Source organism: Chlamydotis macqueenii, chromosome 6 (assembly GCF_036417535.1).
Source record: "Chlamydotis macqueenii isolate bChlMac1 chromosome 6, bChlMac1.mat, whole genome shotgun sequence".
In the NCBI taxonomy this organism is placed as follows: domain Eukaryota; kingdom Metazoa; phylum Chordata; class Aves; order Otidiformes; family Otididae; genus Chlamydotis; species Chlamydotis macqueenii.
Window position 1 is genome coordinate 12,070,057 of NC_141561.1, and position 21,040 is coordinate 12,091,096.

The 21,040-nt window shown below is 38.2% G+C and overlaps 1 protein-coding gene across 4 annotated transcripts; it reads right to left on the reverse strand.

The window, feature by feature from the left end:
* Positions 1–223: 223 nt before the first annotated feature.
* SEC22A (SEC22 homolog A, vesicle trafficking protein) lies at positions 224–20,493 on the reverse strand. 4 transcript variants are annotated; one of them, XM_086751157.1, is made up of 9 exons: positions 20,387–20,480; positions 16,772–16,998; positions 16,232–16,382; positions 14,384–14,587; positions 12,614–12,777; positions 11,166–11,360; positions 6,619–6,737; positions 3,572–3,637; positions 224–1,268 (listed from the first exon to the last, which is right to left on the reverse strand). In XM_086751157.1, exons 3-9 carry the CDS (start codon positions 16,240–16,242, stop codon positions 1,068–1,070), a joined length of 960 nt encoding a protein of 319 aa, XP_086607283.1. In that variant the 5' UTR covers positions 16,243–16,382; positions 16,772–16,998; positions 20,387–20,480; the 3' UTR covers positions 224–1,067. The 4 variants fall into 4 exon arrangements, with proteins under 4 accessions (XP_086607283.1, XP_086607284.1, XP_086607285.1 ...); XM_086751158.1 differs by lacking the exon at positions 20,387–20,480 and adding an exon at positions 19,728–19,885; XM_086751159.1 differs by lacking the exon at positions 16,232–16,382.
* Between the last annotated feature and the right edge of the window lie 547 nt (positions 20,494–21,040).

The following is a 21,040-nucleotide window of genomic DNA, read 5'->3' on the forward strand; positions in this document are numbered from 1 at the left end:
TATACAACGGGTCTCTCAAACACAAACCTAGATCAAGGAGCTTCTATCCCAGCACAAAACCACCCAACCCATAAAGCCAGAAGAACAAAATCCCTGGTCTTCTCTTGTTTAAGCTGATCAGACTGATTCATTATTTTCCTGAGACCAGTTGTTATCTCAGGTTTAAGCTGATTATTCATCCATTTCTAAAAGTATATAAAAAGAAGAGCAATAGCCCAACAAGTACAAGTCACTCCATTTACTCACCAATCCATTTCCTTTCAAGCTTTCCAGAGCTGACACACAGTAAGTGTGCAAAAATCCTGGGTTAAATAGCAGAACTTCTTAAGTACTACTACTTAAGTACTACTGCTTCTTAAGTACTAGTACTAAAAAGAAACCCTGTCCACAGAGATCACTTTCAAAGGATAATTAAAAGGAAAAAAAAAAATCTTAAAATATGTATAGCACTAGACAGAGGGTGACAGGTGCCACAAAGCTGATTCCCAGAAACAGAGTTTCCAGGTTACATTTTAATTAAAAGAACATTCACATATATGCTAATGTGAAACAAAACATTCCAAAATTTAGTATCTTACATATTCCAAATCTAGTTTGCTAATAGGCAATAGCATTATTATTATTATTTATTTAGCCTATCCTCTACTGCCTCACAAAGGCAAAACTGTTTGGAAGTGAAGAGCTTGCATGATACACAGAACACATACTCTATACATTCCTTCCATTAATGTACCTTCAAATGAAGCTTTTTTATGCCACCAGGCAAATTTCCCAAATTTGGTGTCCCTAATTACATTTCACTGCATGGATATGACTCATTTTCCTCCTCTAGCCCATATTCTTTTGTGTCCTTCTTAAAAAATAAATAATTAAAAACAAACAAAACCAAAAAATCCCCAAACTATCAAGTGAAAAATGTCCACAAGCATCTTACATTGCTTTATTAAAAAAAAAAAAAAAAAAAAAAAAGCCTTATCCAGATAGCTTCTTCTTTTGGAGAACAGCTTTACATTCCTGAGAGTGATTAACTGTTGGAACAAGACTGCCTCTAAAAGTTCCCGGACTTGTCAGACATTGTAATCAGGGGACTTTCCTTGTGGTTGTCGCAGTCGAATTTGTAAGGTAGAAAATGCTCCCACAGTCACATGAAAGAAGAGCTGCCACAGGTTGCGCAGTTCATACAGATACATGTTACAGAGACAAATTAACCCAAAAGTCAGGAAGGATTTGGCATTCCTCCAGCCCGTGTAGTACACAAACAGGTAACACTGTCAGGAAATAAAGAAGAAATCAGATTACTGCATGGAAAATAACTTCCACTGGAGAAACACTATCTGGTCATTGAGAAACGACAAACTCAAACCAAGTAAAAGTCTAAATCAAACATGCAGGAACACTACCAATTCAGCAGTCATGGAGTGGTGAAAAGTACCTGACATCAATACAAGGTTACATTTTGCTTCCATTAAACCCTCTTTGAGAACAATTCTCTCATACTAATTGATTACAACCTGCAATAATAAGTGGCCCATGATAAAGGAAAGTGGATGTTCCTGGCAATCTCTGGTCAAAATACACACTGTTCCGCTCGAGCAATGGAAAGGAACAAGAGCCACTGTTAAGTCTTCTTCAGGCAAAGCAACGGGAAGGACAGGGAAAATACTAGGGCCCTGTCAACAGCTCTGCTATAGTTCTACCACAGTTTAAGGGTCAGTGTTTGCATGCCGTGGTGTGACACAGAACATCAGGACTGCCCACAGCTCTCCACTCTGCCTTCTTCCAAGGGCAACTGGAAATCGGTTCAAGTCACTCACCTCAGTTTTCATCTCTAAAAAACATTGCTTTTACATATACATTATTTTTACTTCTACTTTTGTTCAAAATACTTCCTTGACTTCTACAAAAACAAATTGTTTGCCCCCCCCCGCCCCAGAATCTAGACACTTCTGCCTGCTGAAGAAAGGTTTTGCTGTGCTTCAAGGTAGTTAGCAACACCACTTGGGCTTACTTGGTATTCCAAATCCGCTTCCAGTCAATACATGCTTACACAATTTTTTTAACAGTATCCATCATCAGATTATCTAAGTGTCATATCTGTTCTTCTTGGGCATTTGACACATTTTATCAGTTACAGAAACTCTAATTTTTTTTTTTAATTTTTCAAGTTAACGGAAAAGACAGTACAGCATTATGGATGCCTTGTGGGTGAACAACAATGAAGTGTGCTGTCATGCAACATACAGAATAAATTTCCCAAACTCCTAAGTGTGGCAAAAGAACATCAGAACATGCCAGAGAATCGACAGCCCTCTTAGATCTGAAAACTGACCAATTACATATTGTAGGAACGACACCAAAGTGTGTGGAACAAGAGTCTCAATAGATACATTTTGAATATTAAGAAAAAACCTACATCCTGAGCTGCATGGATTCCTTCTTTAAAACAGCTCTATTCAAGTCAGAAAGTGGGGAAGGATCTATGTCCTTATGTCTCAACGCAGAGACATGCATGCTTTATAAAGAATAAGGTTTCTAATTTAAGAGAGGAGGGAAGAATGTGTATTTTTCACACAGAAGAAGAATGGAGGAGCTCCACTTTATCTGATGTGGAACAGATATTGGCACGGAAAAATTAGCAAAAGAACTACTTGAAGCAGAAGCCAATGAAAAGTTAAGTGGTGATGAACACAAGCTGTACTGTGACATTTTGCTAGAGATAAGTTACAGGGAATGGAGATTACAGGTAACTGAGACAGAGGGCTGACTGGTAGAAAGGCTGACAAAAATAAAATCCTGAGACATTATTTATTTTACAGTCTGACACTGTACTAAACATTGGCACATGGAAACAAGTAGAAACTGCATACTTCACAGGTGCAAGAGATTAAAAGTCAAAAGAATTACAATAACAGCAATTGAGCATGCCAGACATTGTTGTCATAGCTAAATATAAAGGCAGTGTCACTGAATGACAAATGTCAATTGGCACCAGAATATCCGTCTACAAATTACACAGGAAAGTCAAATTCAGATGCAGAAACGGAAAACTTACAAACATGAAATGCAATGTGAAATATCAGAGAAAAGGAGAACATAGTGGAAAGCAGCTGAAAGCTTTGAAAAGGAGCGAGACGCACAATAATGTATGAAGTGAGGAAAATTCTGCGGTGTAGTGTCTATGTATTACTGTATTTACTTCAAATCTTCCCAAAGAAAAGAAGCAGGAAGGCATTTGTTCAGATGGTGAAGTTTACTCGAACTACAGAAGTACCACTTTAAGGAAATTATACAACCTCCACTGCATATGACTTTAGAGATAAATTCTAAGCTCCAGACAGAAAACTACACCAAATCTCTTAATCAACTAACTAGAGAAAAATGCCAGCAAACAGAACCTCTTCATATCAATCTACTGTATGACAGTATGATTAATCAAACAAAACAGAGCAGAAATTGTTTTTATAATTGCCCTATCCAAGTATCTGTGACATTTAAGAAAACATGATGACATTTATGCGTAACTGGGTAACGTTTCTAAACTCCAGTGAATTATGCAAGCAGAAGGACACACCTGGTACAAACAGGCTGCTGTTCCAAGAAAGAATGCGATAACATAGCTGAAATCTTCACCTTCATTCTGTGAAAATAAAATAAAAGCCATGTTTTACAATGTTTCAGTGAAATACCAGATATTTGAAGTATGAAAGTTATTAATTATTGCATGTTAAAATACTCTCACATAGAGATTTATAATAATTCCTATACTACACTAAACCAAAAGACTCAGCACTAATCATTGCTTACTTATGTCTGGGAAAAAACCACTGTGTTCTGGAATCTGACCAAAATGTTTATTCACAACAGACAATTAATGCTGAGATTTTCAAAAGCTCTAACCCCGGACACTCACCTTATAGAATCACAGAATTACAGAATAGCTTGGGTTGCACCTTCTGCAGATGCCTTTGAAAATTTAAGTCTGAACACTGGTAACTACCTTTAGTAGCAACTTTGTAGAACTGTGCCTTCCTCCAGCTTCACAAAATGGAAACAAGAAAGCAGGAAAAGACACAAACTGGCCACTAGGGTGTGGTAAAATTCTACACAAAATAACGCAGTACGCTCCGCATACGTGGCGGTAGAACAAACAAAAGCACATGAATTTATCAGAGAGAAATTATTGGAAAATTAAGTTCTCTTGAAGGAAAAGATGGAAAAAATTACTTGATGTGATAGGTTTTTTTACTACGTGTTTAAAAAACAAAACAAAATTCCTTCTAACTTATTCAAATAGGTTGTTACAGTTTCTATAGAGCTGAGCAGAATAAATTTACATGCACAGTGATTATTCAAACTGCATTTCAGACAAACATCTGCGACAATCAAAAAACTTTGCCTAGGAAAACAAAGGGTACTCACGCAAATGTTCTTCCTTGCAAGTGAATATCATTTTGAGAAGAAGGTGGCCTATTTGGAACTACACCTTTTTTCTACTCAGAGTATGTTCAATGTGGAGCATTTTCACCTACAGTGTTGACTGGTAAAAAGTTTGCATGTCTGCACATAAAACTTACCATCAAAATGCATCACACTCCTAAACCGTACGTAAATCTGCCCTGGTGCCATTATGTGTTTGCTGGAGTACAGCTACAGATTATAACGGAGTTTTGCTAATGTCCAAATAAAAACACTGATTATAAAGGAAACACTAATTCAGAGAGAAGCTTTTGAGTCACTTCTCAGGAGTTCTATTAATCACATTTTGGATTATTTCTCCCTAAAGTTTCTGTATTTTTCCATAATAAAGTAAATTAAGAGAAATTTTAACTGATTTTTAGTGTGTCTCATTTGCCAGATATGAAAAAATACCTTCATCTGTACTGCCATCTATTATCTCCACAGGCAACAACTTATAGAATAAAATTTACTGGTTGCCCTGTCATCACTTAAATAGGTTAATCCAACATTGCTGTTTCTTTTTAAAAAAAACACAACTGTGGAAAGGTAACAAAACAAGTCCTAGAAACATTACACTAAGTGGTAGAAATCTGTTCAGTACTGTTTGTACTACAGTGTACTTTAAATTCATTCCTATTTATAAACTGAGAGAATTGTGCTCAACACAGAAAAATCTAATTAAGGATAAAGTACAGATCACAGAGTCACAGAATGGTTTGGGTTGGAAGGGTCCTTTAGGCCATCCAGTCCAGGCCCCCTGCAAGGAGCAGGGACATCTCCAACCAGATCAGGTTGCTCAGAGCCCCATCCAGCCTGGCCTTGAACGTTTCCAGGGATGGGGCATCCACCACCTCTCTGGGCAACCTGTGCCAGTGTTCCACCACCCTCATCATAAAACATTTTTTCCTTATCTATGTTCACCATTTCATTCTTGGTTTTTCTTTAAAAAGCAAACCAAAAACAATTCAAAAGAAAGACATAGCATGGAACACTGTCATTAACCCTGTTCATCTATTCATTAGTCTTCAGGAAATACTGTGACCTTAAACATTACTGCTTTATTAAGTCTTTACATTTATCAATAATTATGTAAGACAACTGAAATACACGTAATCTTTTTTATCTTACTTCCCAAAAAAAACAATTAGGTATCAAAACATTGCAATTGTAAAGTCCAGATATATGTTTCAATAAAAAGATTATTAGCCAAGCAGGAGGATTCCCATTTTCTTCCACAGGGTTTTTAGTTTCTACCTCCATCACAACAATAGTAGAGCCACTTAATGTTAAGTAAATCTTTTTTGGGGTTTTTTTTTTTTTGTTTTTATTTTTGTTTGGGTTTTTTTTTTTTTTGTGGTAACACACATGAACTTCCTGTGCGTGCTTGCAAGCATTACCAGCACATTCACTTGACTTGCTTGGAATCATTAACTACTATTATTTTCATTGTGGCAAAGAGAATACAACTAGCACAAAAAATGGAATAGAAAGAAACTGAAAGGCTATAGGGAGAGTCACAGAAAAGAGTTCACATAAACAAATAAAAGTTTTTTTAGGGAGGTTGTTTGGTGAGGGAGGTTTTGTTGTCTGTGAGGGGTCAGAAGAAATCACTTGACGGTTTCCCTTATATTGATTCTCTCAGCAGACTAAGAGAAATAAGTATCCTACTTAAGAAAGTTTACCAAAACCAAACAAATAAAAACTAAAAAAAGGTTTCTAAAAAACAATTTTACAAAACTGTTTAAATACTCCTGCTCTGTGGACCTTTCCAAAAAATTGGCCAGATTTTCAGAGCTGTTCATTATTTCTCTCAAGTGTTTTTAAATATAATCCATTAAAATTAAACCTCTCATATCCTGGCATAAATTTAGAAAACAGAACATTATGTTCACATACTCGCTGCTACCAAGGCACCTAGGGAAGGAGTCAGCCGGGTGGCTGACTGCTTTGGAAACTCACAGCCTCAATGAACGATGCATCACACTCAAGAAGGATGTACAGATCACAAACAATACAGGTTTCACAAACAGAGGCCTGACCTCACAAACAGTATTTCCGAAAATAAAACTGGCAAGACTTAGTTCATACAGCAAGCATCTTCTAAGTTGATATATGATGGCTTTGATGCATAACTCTTAAATTCATAAACATGTACAATACCTGGAGAAGACTTTCTATGGCATGAAAGCCACGAATTAAATTCAAAGCCCCACATAACAGACTAAGTACAAATGAGACAATCCCTGGCAGAGTCACAGGTTCCAGACGCTGATGGGGAGCTGCAAAGCAAAAGATCAAAAAGAGATATCTAAGGTCAAAGCAATATCTTTAGAAGTTTAATAAAATAGTAATCTCATTTTTCAGTGGCTTCTAGCTCAAGAAGAGATGACTGAAGCAAACCACAAAATGTCAATCTTTTTTTCTAAAAAGAAGAGACATTTTAAATATTTCAGCACAAGTTTCAACAAAAAGTATAATTTCCTTTAATTCACATATATAATTGTCCTATTATATTTAATCTTCAACTCAATACTTTCAGTTTATTCAGTATGGTACTGAACACTGCTCAACTATGCCAGGAAACTGATGGCAAATGATGCATTTGCTAGTGAAATTTGTGCACAATTAGCAGCCTGTTAATAGGTCACGTACTTAAAAGCTCTCACAACCTCCACTCTTTTTTCAACAGTAATGCATTAGCAGAGCTATTGAGACTGATTCAGCTTGGGCTACTACAGTTCCCTACATTAAAAACATTTAGCTACTGAGTGCTACCAAAGACATAAGTAAAAAGACAGTTCTGAAACTAAGTTAGCATCTATATTACAACCTTATACAGACCTTCCAGGTACTGCTTAGAAGTCTCTTATAAAAAACATTAAAATTAAAACATGCTTTCCTTCCATGCACACCCACACTTTCGGGCTTACCTAGGGTCACAAGTATGTAACAGTTGTGTATGTTCCTCATTACTGGACTTTTCCATAATTAATAACAGAAAGTAAATATGAAAAAACAATGCAAAACTCCTAACAGTCTAGGCAACACTGGGAAAACAACAGGACTACTGAGCCATACTTAAATCATTTTGTTCAAACCAACGAAGTGTAAAGATGTGAACAATGAGGGTAATGAACTGTAACATTAATAGAAAGAGGGGTGTCAATCCCTGTTGTTCCCATTGCACAGATCCAGGAAAAAGCCTTTCCAAACAGTTCATGAAATTACAGAACTTGAAGAAAAAAACAACAAAAGCTATTTCATGTTGGTAAGCAGATAGGGCTGTCTAGTTATGAATGTGTGATAACTGAAAAATAAAACACAAAATCTGTTTATTTAACTAATTTGTGCTGAATTTAATAATGTAATCAGTTGGGATTTTTTTAAACAAAAGCATAACCCATGTTTAACTTACAGAGCTTATTGCTCTCCTGTGGTGCATATTCAAGGCATACTACCAGCAATCACTCAGCTTTCACTGGCTTACAACTGGTTGGTTTGTTTTAAACCATCTCATCTAGAGAGTCGCAAAAAGCTGAAGGTGTACGTGACTGGTTTTACCCAAAAGTAATGGCATTTCATTAACTAGTGGATAAAACTAGTTCACTGCTCTCCATGCACAGTTCTCCAATCTCATTTTCACCATGTATCAGGGTAACTTTAAAACATCATGTGTTCAAACAGTATCTGAAACTTTGGGAACCATGGGGGAAAGAGTCTTGTCAGCCAAATCAGGACAGTCTATGAAGGATCATAAAACAGTAACTTTTCTCTATTAAAACACAAAAATAAATAATAATTTAAAAAACCCCTTTAAAAGACATTGCATACCACTACTGATGTAATTAAACTCTCCAGGGCTTAACACATTTTAGTGTTACAAAAAAAAAAAAAAAAATAAAAAGCTACAAGAGTCATTTAAATATAAAAAAAAAAGGAAACCCCCCAAAAAAAAAGAAAAAACAAAAGAATGAAGGAGTATCAGAGAAGGCAGAGTAAAGGACAGCTGACCTTGAGTCCGTATATCCATAAATCTTAGAAGGATTGTAATTGCCATATCAAAAAATTCTCTAACACAAGTCAAGGATCAAAAAAAGAACAAATTCTGAATTCAATTGTTGACATTTAAATCTAAAAGTAGGAAATTTGCACGATGTGAGAATTGTAAGGATGTTTATTTAAAAACCAAAACGTGAAAAAACCCATCAAGTTCACCATCAGGCAAAAAGTAACTTTTTGACAACTGTTCCTTCACTAAAAAAAAAGCTCAGAAAACAGTAAATTTATCCTAACCTAAACCACCACACATCAGCATGCTGTCACTACTTCTAATGCCCCCCAAAACTGCACACTTTCTGCTTCACACATTAATAAGTACCCCCGTTCCTCACCGCACAGCACAGCTTCCGCTGAAGGCAAAGGGCTGCTGTTTTCAGTTACTCCAACGTCAGAGGCCTGGACGCTACACCTTGGCTACACATCCAGTTACAAGCAGAAGCAAGGAACAGGCAACGCTTCATCAGCACAGCCAAAACTAATGCATCGGATTCCACTATTCTGTGTAACAAAACAAGACTGGAGTCTACCTAACTTCCTACCTCTGCATGCTATCCAAGTTGATTTAACAAACTAAATTCACTCCTAGCACGTCACATTTTTAACAGAGCAGCATATTCAGGAAATTACACTAGGCAAACCGTTATCTTTTTGTGAGAATTTGTCCTTAGAGCAAAGGAGAAACTTTGAAGTCTAGCCAACTGAGTGGGCAGCAATCATCCAGAAAAAGTTTTTTTCAAGGGTGGAGAGAAGTGATGAATGTAAAGAATTACAGAACTATTAGCAGACTTGCTAAAAAAGACACTGTTATTCAATAGCATCTAAAATTTGAAGAGCTGAAGAAGGAGCAAAGTGCAAACCTCTCATAATGTAAAGCCCTTTGATGGTGAGCTTCTACAGCAATTCAAGGAAGGAAGTGGATAACTGAACAGAGAGATCTATGGAATCCAGAGGAAGAAGAAAGTTGAAGTAACTGAAAGAGGGGAAAATGGAAGTTGACATGGAAAGGAAAGAAGATGACAGAACTGCTTCTATAAGACAAGTTGTGGAGAGGTAAGTGAAAAAAAATTGGGAGATGATCTACCAATTATTGTTTAATTTTACTTTATAGTAAAATGGGAAGGGGTTCTTATAAATTTTAATTTAGGCCTCTATGATCTTCAAACACTTTTACCCCGAAAAGTGATAAAAACTCCATCTCACACCACATGGATAATTTTTAAAATACTGCCAATTTTGACACAGGCAGAACTCTCTCTAATTTGTTTTTCTTTTTCCAGTTGCAGGTAGTTTAAGTCTAAGATATTTTCAGAGTTAACCAGTTGTCACTTGTGCCACCATAACCTTTTCCACAAACCAGGATTACGCTGGAACATGAAAAAGTAACAACGATGTAAGCATGAAAAGTGGCCAAAGAACGATATTACAGCACTACATACCTTTAAAAACAGTACACGCATATAAGCAGTAGATAATTAAAGGTATGTACACTGCTGCTTAAAAGATTGCAATCTTCTAAACAATTTAAACATCTTCATGTATTTCCTCTATTAATTGTCCAGAATCTCTCTCTAATACTGTGGAATTGCAAATACAGAGATGGTAAGCTATTTCTACACTGTCTCATAGTTCCTAGAATTCTCTGGATCAGGGCTCCAGTCGTACAAATAGGGGATCCTAGCAATTTTTGTTTTTTATCTACAGTAGAAAGTCATTTTGAATCTTCAAGAGGAATCCTCATAAGAAAGTAATCAAGATAATATACTGGCAAAGAGATTCTATTAATATATATATAAACAGCACAAAATTAAGGTGTTCTCTTATATTACAGAACTTCAGGAAATGGTTAGATTTATGACTGCAATTTTCACTCTGACACTGCAAAGTGAATGGCATTGGTGTATGTCTGCCCAGGATAAGCAGCCTTACTGACAGAGGTACATTTGGGAAAAAAGGGGAAGATAGTAATTAATTCAAATCAACACTTCCTTTCATTCTATTTATGATTTTGCTTCACTAAACTTGAAGACTGAAATCAGATTATATCAGTTTCAAATGTGGAGTCCACGTATTAGTGCAAGGATTTGGCAAGTTTTAAGTTTTCTGTCCTGCTGGGAAACATCTAAAGGTGGGCCTCAAACTGATTCACTTAATAGCACAAACCTTTAACCCAGTTCAACCACACAACTTGCTGTTTACCTCCTACATTAAATAAATTAAAGTTTTTAAAAAGTAATAACTAGTTAAATGAATGTGGCAGCTCCTGACACTATGCTCTTAGCTTATGGCATCATTGGGTCTTACTGGGCAGAAATAATAAAAATTTTCATAAATCTTAAAAGGTCAGGAAAATAAAGAAGAACAACTGGTTAAGTGATTATTTTCATTTGCTTATTTTCATGTAGATTTTCTTTTCCTTCAATAAAGCAATCCATTGAATTTCTCTCTCCAATTGCCTTTGGAAGACATGCACTTCAAGTAAAAGACAAGAAGACATCTAAGCTAAAATACAGGTAGGCTTATAGCAGCTTCATGCTTTAAGAATATCATCAAAAAAAAAGCTTTTTCTAAAGAAAAAAATACTAAAGATTAATTCTACTACCCTGCATCTATCTCATTTAAGGATACAAAAAAAAAAGTCTGAAGCTTACCTGCAGATATCTTCCCAGTACCCTTGTATTCCACCACAGATGAATGTGCAAACCCATTAGCTGAACCAAGTTCTGACACAGAAATTTGGTAAGGTGGTCTCAGTTTGATTTCTGTCTGCATGTCAGCAAGATTCATCTTTGTTGACAAAGAACGTGTATTGTTATATCTCTGTTTGGTCCTCTGAATGAAATTATCTGTGTAAAATTTAAAATAAAAAGGTATATCCTTATGGACTTTTCTTCGTTAAATAATCCACGACTACGCAGCTTTATATACCGCATACTTCGCAAATTGAAATATATTGTTTGAAACACTTGTATTTATCCTGGATTTTTTCATACTATTTCTGTTATGTGACTAATATATCATGGGCTACTTAATTCTGCAGTAAAAAAAATTTAAGCTCTAGAAATCTAATTACTTAACTGTGAATAATGACTTTTCACTGCATGAGACTGAATGCATTGCTAATACAATGTATTTACTGAACTCTTTCTTGCTTTTCTGTTAGTTCAGTAAATATCCTTATGAAAAAACTAACTCCTACATTCAAGTAGAAACTTGAGTATGAAACATGCTTGCAAAATACTCAGGTGGAGAAAATTAATACCATATTATACAGATATAACAACTGTAACAGACCTACATTCTAACTTAACAACTAGTAGAAAAAAGAAGGGGTTGGGGAGCGGGAGGGAGTGTTTATAGAACTCTCCATAAGGGCAATGTTATATAGAAATTGTTAAAAATCGCCTGACTGAATTATAGACAGGCATTAACCAACTCAAAAATCTTCCTTCATATTTCTAAAACTGCAGTTCTTTTTGCTCTAATGCATTTTATAAGAATATTTAAAATAACTGCCTAAAGTATAGTATTAAAGCAATAGAGATATTAATGGAGTCTGTAAGAGCTGTTATCTGGTATATATGAGATAGTTGCATTTGGAGCTTGCATGACAGAAGATTAAACGCTTTAGTATATCATAAGACAAATAAAAACCTCTCCCTTTCATGTACTGAACAAAAATTACAGCACAGCTGAGAGCAAACATGAAATTGCAGTCTTTTACTTGAGAAATTTATGATGCTCAGTGCCTTTACAGGTTAAGTATTTCAACGGGTATGAAGTCAAACAACTCCTGGTAGTAGTAACTAGGAGATGATGAACTCCAGATTTGGTGACAGAAGGCTTAAACCAAAACCTACTGGAATGAACAGAAAGATTATAAACAAGCTTGGATAAAAGGACAGTAGCCTAATCTAATGCCCACAGAAGTATTTCTTTATTGACTCTAACAGAAGTTAAATCAGATTCTAAATGCACCCGAAATACAGCTATAAACTGCCTTGGACATTTTTGTTTTGTGTACATTAGGTTGCACCTCTATTTAAATATCCATTTGTCTTAGTGTGAGTATCAAGCCAAACAAAAGCCAGATCCTTACCAAATTCTATAAAACAGTACGGTCTGACAGCAGTATTTGTCTTCATCATATTGTAGGTAGTGATGAACTCTTTTTGAAGCTCATCCAGGAAGCAGAAAGCCAGGACACTGGGATAACTTTCAGTGCACAACATCATATAGCTTACTCCCAGGGAACTTATAAAGCTATAATTGAGACAACAAATTCAAAATTTCAAATTTAAATCCAGGTAATTCACTGCTTTGCTAGCCTGATCTCATATTCTATAATCAGAAAAGCAAAAACTGCTCAGGGGTAGCAAAAGAATTAATGTTTAATGAAAAGTCAAACACTATTCTAGAACAAAACCAATTTACTTCTAGGCAATGTTTTACTTTAACACCACATTTTACTAACTAACGAGAAGCAGTGTTATACATCTATATGTATGTATGTATGTGTGTGTGTGTATGTACACACTCTCACATACATGGAACAGAAAATAACAAAGCTTTTGGGATACAGAAACACACAGGTTTGTCCCGTAACAGCTTTTAATTCATCTCAAATGCAGAATATGTGATCTGGTGCATCTCAAAAATGCAAAAACTCATATTCAGATTGGGGGGGCTGCAGCTGGTTCTTCCTAAAATATGTGAGGAAATAAAACTGTTCTGTAGAAAATGGGATTCATCATTCTCCACAGACAGGAGAAACTCAAATACACCAATAGGAGATGGAGAAGGCAGAGCACTTTCTAGGTTCATTCAGGTGGTATACTTTCCACCACTGTAACTTCTGTGTTTGCTAGGGGTTAGGATGAAATGCCTCACCTCATTTAACATAGCCTATCTAAATTAGAATCAAAATTTAGCTCAGTTAAAGTGCAACTGAATTACCAACTACACACAGGTGCACCTAGTTACCAATACCAAGGAGAAAGGTCACATATAAAGAAAACTGAGTAAACAATAGATTCAAATAATTATTTCATGATGATCCAAGTTTCTGGCTGCAAATGGGGGAAAAAAAAGAGCATCTTCTGAAGTAGTATTTTATCAGTGTTGTCATGCGGGTACACTATCAAATTGACTTGTTCAAAAAATTTAGGAATAGTTATTAAAAAAAGTCAAAACACAAAAGCGTGAAGAGAAAACAAAAAGCATTGTTGTGAATGTGCTAGATGGAGCAGTAGGATAGGCAGGCTCCACTCAACCACTCAAGACTTTACTACACTCTGCCTTCACACTAGAAAAATCATTCTCACCTTTCCCACTCCCTCACTCCCTGTGTGCCATGTGAAATAATTACCGAGTTATGCTTGACTTTTAGGGCATGTTTTCTCTGAAGTCAACAGAAATCCTGAAGGTACGATAAAAGGGCCTAATTCCATAACATCATAACCACAAGTTTTCAGAAATACTGGGTTATGAAAGTATTTGGGTACTTTTTAAAATTTGTCTAGACTAAAAAGAGAAAACAAATGAATACTAGCTGAGCTAGCACGACAGAAAACAAGTCTGGTCATTTTCATGTAAGAAACGACCTTGAAATATAAAGAACTATTTCTAGTCAGTGAAGGACTTCCATATTTAGAAAAAAAAACCTGTCTATTTCAAACTAGAACTTCCACTAAAGTTTGAGTAGGTTTTAAATCTTTCTATGGTTTATCCATTTTAAATCTCTGACATATAAACACTGCCAAGAATTAATCTTAGTTTGATTACTCATTTCTAAGGTGAACTGTTAACTTTTTAAGTTACAGACAGACACAACCCAGGATGTTGCAAATATTTAAAAGAGAAGTCTTACTTTATATTGTACTGCCCAGTTTTCAGAGTACATCTATCAGGAAGCTGAGAAAGTTTCTTTGAAAGTATTTTAAAATATTTTCTACATTCTTGCATTCCCGCGCTCTGGTCATAATCAGTAGATGCAGACAGCGGAAGTCCATCCCTCACACGGACCACAGAGGCAGATAAAATCATAGACATTGCCAACAGAGTTAACGACAGCCTACAACAAAACACAAATTGGGAGGAATCAGAATCAAGGTAAAAGCAAAAACGACGGAAGCAACTGTGATTAATCAAACTTCCCAAGCTATATACTGGACTCAGGCACAGACAGGACTTTCAACTATAACCCAGATTACAGCCGTAACTGAACAGGACCTATTAGTCTATGCAAACCAGAAAGCAGTAGCACATCTCACATCAATGTCATGTTTTCAAACATTTTTATCTGAACTGACATAAATCCTCACCTAGAGACACCTGTGGAGACTGAAACTATTACTTAGCCCTAGTACCACCATAGCACTCACACCCTCCAAGCTATGAGTCTTCTCATTTAGGGAGACGATCATAGTCTAAACAAACAAGAATAACAGCTGGAGAGGAAAAACACATACTGTAAGGATATGCCAGATGGAAAAGTGATTCAGGTTTTGATCAAGCAATAATATTAATGTGCTTTCATGAAATTGTGTTACTGAGTACATGCTTAAGTACCCTGACAAACAAACACTTACACAACTTATGTCCTATCAAATAGGAAATCAAGGGATCAGGACAGCAAGGAATGTAATCCAACTCTCCCAACTCACAACAGAATTTCGAAAACACGAAATGTCTTTTTTTTTATCTAGGTCTACATTTTCTTTACATCTACAAAATGCATCTATCAGTATTACACAAACCCTAAGCAGGCTGAAATGGTGCTTGCAAAGCTACATGCTTTTACTGGATTTAATTTTCAAAGCATAATTAAAGTTTTGTAGAATATAGTAACTTTAAAATGAAAAAGTTATGTATTTAAACATTTCTTCATCAAAAAGGAGAAAATTTACAGCAGGCATTTAACAGTATAAACACATAGCCTGCAGACAGTCTTTCAAGACTGGAGACACATTTTTAAAACCTTCAAGCTCTTCAAACCTTACACTAAATCAGTAAATCCAAAAGTTTAGCAAGACAAGCATTAAAAGAAGGATTACTTATCTGCTAAGTGTACTTATCAGTACACAAGTTTGTCCTCTTACCAGTGGGCGAACTGCTAGAATTTATATGAAGCCAAAAGAAAACACTTCCTCAACTCTTAACACTGCTCTGCAGACTCCTACTATATACTACACCTATCACTGAAGAGATTATGAAAAAATAGATTTTTGCCTCCCTCAGATGATGCTACTCAAGTTCCATATAGTCACAAACTGCAAAAGAAAAGAGATTTCTGAATACAGCTGAAATATGCTTTTGTGTGCAATACTGACATGTTTACAGCACCTTTCAACTATGACAATAAGCGTGCTCTACAAGCCTTAGCAACTGTATTCTGAAAAGTCAGGAATCTAAATTTTCTTAAAATAGCACTGCCTCTTCATAAAAAGAGGAAATAGCTATTTTTCCCTGAACTCTCACCTCCCCTGTTTCCCACTACCCAAAGATTATACATACATCAGGACACTTACTGAATAATAATTAATGTCCAGGTTTTTCAAGTGTATTTACTCCTCAGAAAGAGGCATATGATAATAAAAACACTGAAAACGTGTTGTAATTTTCAATTTAAGAAATTCAGCTTCATCAGCAGTCAAACTTCAACTGCTTTCAGATGCCTCACATCAGCTAAACAAATTCCAAATTATTCTAATTTTACCTGTATAGCATATCAGACTTTCACCAAAGTCCTAGCAGCAGCAGAAGCCACTGTTGCCTGTAATCTGCTGAATACCTCTGGGCTTTCATCAGGTACACTTGTTATTTCAGCACTTCACTATAGAATTCCCTGTTGTACAAAGTGCTTTGATCTGCTTGACACAAAACCAGAAAACAAAACAACTTTAGGACTTGCTCTAAATTAGCTTGCTGCAGTGAAGCATTCTAGAAATTAAACCTGCAGTTCTAGAAACTTCTACCTGTCTCTATTTGAGCTCATGCATGTGCTCCCAGCAGGACAATTCACACAGAACTCACATGGCACCTGTTTTCTTAACTATGCTGCTAACCATATAACCACAGCAGCAGCTCAAAGGCATGACAAAACCGCAGAGAAGCTTTAAACTGTAATGGTTCTCTAACAATAACCACCTCTACCACTTGGAACTCAATTCTGAAAAGGACTTCCAGGAGCTATTTCAATACAAACATTAGAACAATGATGTGATAATGAAGTTTAACATTCCCCTCATTAACTTACTTGCACAAAATGTAATTTCATGGATCTGCATTTCCTCTGACAAAGCAAATAACTTCAATATACCCTAACACAAAGAAAATAACATAGTTCCATGTTCTAAGAAAATGTAGTGAATAGGACAGCACTGCAGGAGAAACTCAGAATCCCGTAGCCAGCTCTCAGAAGGAAAAATATTGTTCTGTTCACTTTTTAAATGATCTTGATGGTTAAAGTTCATGTTGAGCTTTCTGTTGAGATAAGAACAAACAGAAAAAGTTAATAAATGTATTTACTGGCTAACAATAGTATTTGGCTCTTTTTGCAAGGGCATGCTTATTGGAAATGCCTGAACACACCCCAGGGAGATTAATCAAGAGGTACTCAAGTAAAAGGAAAACTAGAATAATACCAATATTAAAATGTTTCTATGTTCTTTAAGTGAAGTTGAGGAAGTCTCATCACGTCAGCCATTTAAAATGGGAAAATATGTAAACTTTCTGCACAGTACATGAGTAACTCAGCGTAACACAACCTTTGACTCTGAATCCCACCATTCATCTCATACACTAAGGTCAATTGATCTAGAATCTCCTCTGATCAGAAACCTGAACACTTCAGGAACATAATATAACACAACCACAGCTGTATTCCCAAAGCATTAATATTTTCAATATTCAGTCTAACAACAGTTGCTTTGCTCCTGTAACTAAGGACAAAGAATATGAACGTCATTAACTACAACATGTATGCATGGACAACAGACAAACCAAATCTAAAGGATAAAGACCCCTTTAGAGGTATTCTTTCCATTTTTATGTCTATTCTACAGGTAAATAAATATTTGCATAAACCCACAACAAAACCAGTTACTTTCTTCAAGACTCCTTCCTATTTAGAGAAGTCAGTCTCTCTAACAGAAGAGAAGTCTCCACTAAATCTGCCAATTCTCTTTGTGTGCTACAACATTGCTCAAGGTAAAAATTGCAGTCTTACGACCACCAGTCACTCAGGTTTTGTTATCATAATCTTAAAAACCTGCTCAGTGAAAACATGTACTATTTCCTCAGCTTCCTAACAGTGGAATCAGAAAGCTATTTTAAAAAAAAATGAAGCTAAGAAAATAAAAACACTTTGGTTGCAAAATCACATGTATGTACAGAGATTTGTAATACACATACTGTTACAAAACATTCAGCCTTGCTTGAAAATGTATTAATATAGGGAAAAAAGTCTACTAAATCTTAAAAATGAAAGAGTACTTTACTCAGCTCTTAAAACAATAAGGCTTTACAGAAGGAGTCAAGTGGTAAATCTGACTTACATAGGTAGAGATTGAAGAATGAATATTAAAGATAAAGACAGTTATAAAAACATTACTAAGTGGTTTTTTTAAAGCATTCATTCAAAACTGCATGAAGTAATTCACCATACCATTACAAATTTCACAGGTTCTCCTCCAAAAATTCCACATCCATCAAACACCTGAAGATGATAAAAGACTGCACTACCGCTACAAATGGTCTATAAATCCATTACAGGTAGACAGAAATGAAGAGGGGTTGGGTTCGCTCTCTCATTCTACGACAGAGCTGTGCAGTATCAAATGCAGCCAGCAGGCATTAGGCTCATGGGTACCATAGCTGGTTCTTCACAGAACACGCAGTTAGCCAGTGGAACTGCTTCTCACAGTATGTTGTTAATGCTAAAACATCATGTGAATTACAAAGGCAACTGGAAAAGTTCACCAAAAAAACTACAAAGGTTACTAAAACACTACCCTTTGCTCAGGGAGCTTCTGACCCCCAAATGATGACCAACAGGGAGAGTACACCATGGAAGCATTACTCTGTGCTTGCACTATTCTTACGTTTCCCTGTGTGCATTGCTTCTGGCCCAGCTTTGATCTCCTGACACTATGCAGCTGTAAATGAGGGCTGGGAGAACTAGAGAAAGCTGGCCACAGACAGATAAGAGTCAACTGAAATGGTCATTCCTCTGTTACTCCACACTCCCATCAGCTGTCAATTTATCATACACATGTCAATCTCCACTGCTTTCACAAATAAAAACTATCACATGTGGCTTCAGTTTCATTTTCTCCAATGAGTAGGAAATCTCAGATGATGGAAACCAGAGCCTGTGTTACTGCACTTTTTTTTTCCAAGACAAATTCAATTATCATCTTGTTTATTTTTGTGTTATAATGGTACTTGATCCTGAGGCAGCATCTAGAAAACTCCAAGAAAGATGTATATGTTCCAGTCTTTTGTAATGAATTGGTCTTCCAACTGTGATCTGACAGCAATTGTTTTATACCTATCTGACATCTTCTCATGACTTTTTTTTACAAATAAGTGTTTGAAAGTGAACTGTGAACTTGGTTTGCTCACGATTCTTCAATTTTTAAAAAACACAAAAGCTTCACAAGAATTGAAAGATTCTAAGTAGATCTAGCATAAGGGCAAGCCTACTCTCCTGCACTCGCTAGCCTTCAGCACCAACATAACTGAGGCATTTTTTGCCAGGATATCTGCCTCTCACGATAACCTTCCATAAAATATAAAATTGGGCAGTGGCTGCAAGCTGCACATCTGCTTGACACGGAATGAAGATACAGCTTCTGTGCTTACTTCAAGTGCACATAATACTGCTGGACAATTTATTGTCCCTGCTTTTAAGCGCTGTGGAAGCTGCACTATGCAGGTAGGAGTCTTAATTTTTCCACTCTACAACACACTTCAGAAATCCGTATTACAAACTAAAGCATTACAGAAGGACATAACAAATAAAGCCACTTCAACATCATCAGGTATGACAAGGAAATAATCCTAAACCATTAGCCTATATAATCCTTCTTATATAGCAGAGAGAAAAAGAGACCTCGGAAACAGAACCAAGATTCTGAAAACCTAAGGGACCGGTGCAAGCTGCCATCCAAAGTTTGGGAACTTGACCCTTCCATCTACCACCTACTTACGTGGCAGCTTCCACATGATCACTGCGCTGCTGGCCATGGCAGCCGGAGCAGGAAGGGGTAACACGGTTACTGACTTAAACGGGTTCGCATCGCTTCAGACCGCAAAACTTCATACAAAAGCGTCGCTACCCACACAGCAGCCGGAAGGTGAGGGATCCCTGCCACATCAGCCTTCTGCTACGAAACGACATTAGGAGGAGGCCTGCGCTGCCGTCGACGGCCTCCTGCACCCGCCCCGCCCGCGGCAAACCCCGAGCGACAGAGCCAGCGGCAGCCGGTGCCGGGGTGAGCGCCGGGCCCGCCGCCTCTCTCATCCCGGCTGAAGAACAAACGCAGCCGGCCCCTGCGGCTCCGGCGGCCGGGCTGACAGCCGCCAGCGCACTGCAGTCCCGGCGGGGCGGCGGAAAAGCCGGTGACAAGTCGCTGCGCTTCAAGGACCGGACCCGCGCCCACCCCGGGTGCCCGGACAGGGCCCCTCGCCCCGGCGCTGCGGCCCAAAGGGGAAGGCAGGCGGCAACCGAGACTCTGGCCCGGGGAGGGAGACGGGCAGACGCAGAGCCCCGCGGCGGCACCTCCCAGCACCCACGCCCGCCCGACCACCCGCCCGCCGGCAGGCCGCGTCGCCTGGCAGCGGCACGGCGGGGAAGGCCCCGAGCTACCTGCCTCACCGGAGCGGCGCGGCGGCACCGGCGGGCGGCTGCCGCCAGGCATTGTGGGTACTGCCCACGTCTGCCCCGCCGGGGGGGAGCGCCCCCCACGTGACGCCGACGCGCCAGCGCTCCGCCAGCGGCGCGGGGCGGGGCGGGGCTGAGGCGTCGCCATGGCGACACGGCGGGGCCGGACCGGGCCTGTCCCGAGGGCGCTCCGCGCCGCAGCGCGGCCGAGCTGGTGCCGTTCCCGCCGGGGGCTCCCCAGAGGCGAAGGGGCTGCCTCCCCCGCCCCGCCGTGGGTCCCGTGCCTGTATGGTGGCGTGGCTGCGTGCAGGCCTTCCCCCGCCGCTGCGCACAGGGCTGCCCGGTTCAACCTTCAGCGCCTCTTTCAGCTTCGTCCCCGCGGCCTGGAACGGCGGTCCGGCGTGCCGGGCTGCTGGCGTTGGGTTTGTGGCCATCGGTCAAACGGGTTGAGGTGTCCCGACACGGCCTGTGTTGCAGAAATCCCCCAGTGTGCCAGGGCCAGGAGGCTGTCTCGCTATTGCTGGTTTTGTGCTTCACACGTCTTTGGCTAAGTCTTAATTAGCCTCATTTTCAAAAGAAATGAGGTTTGGTAATTGTGCTCTTTGGGTTCTCCCGTGTAATAACTTCTAACTGCAGTTG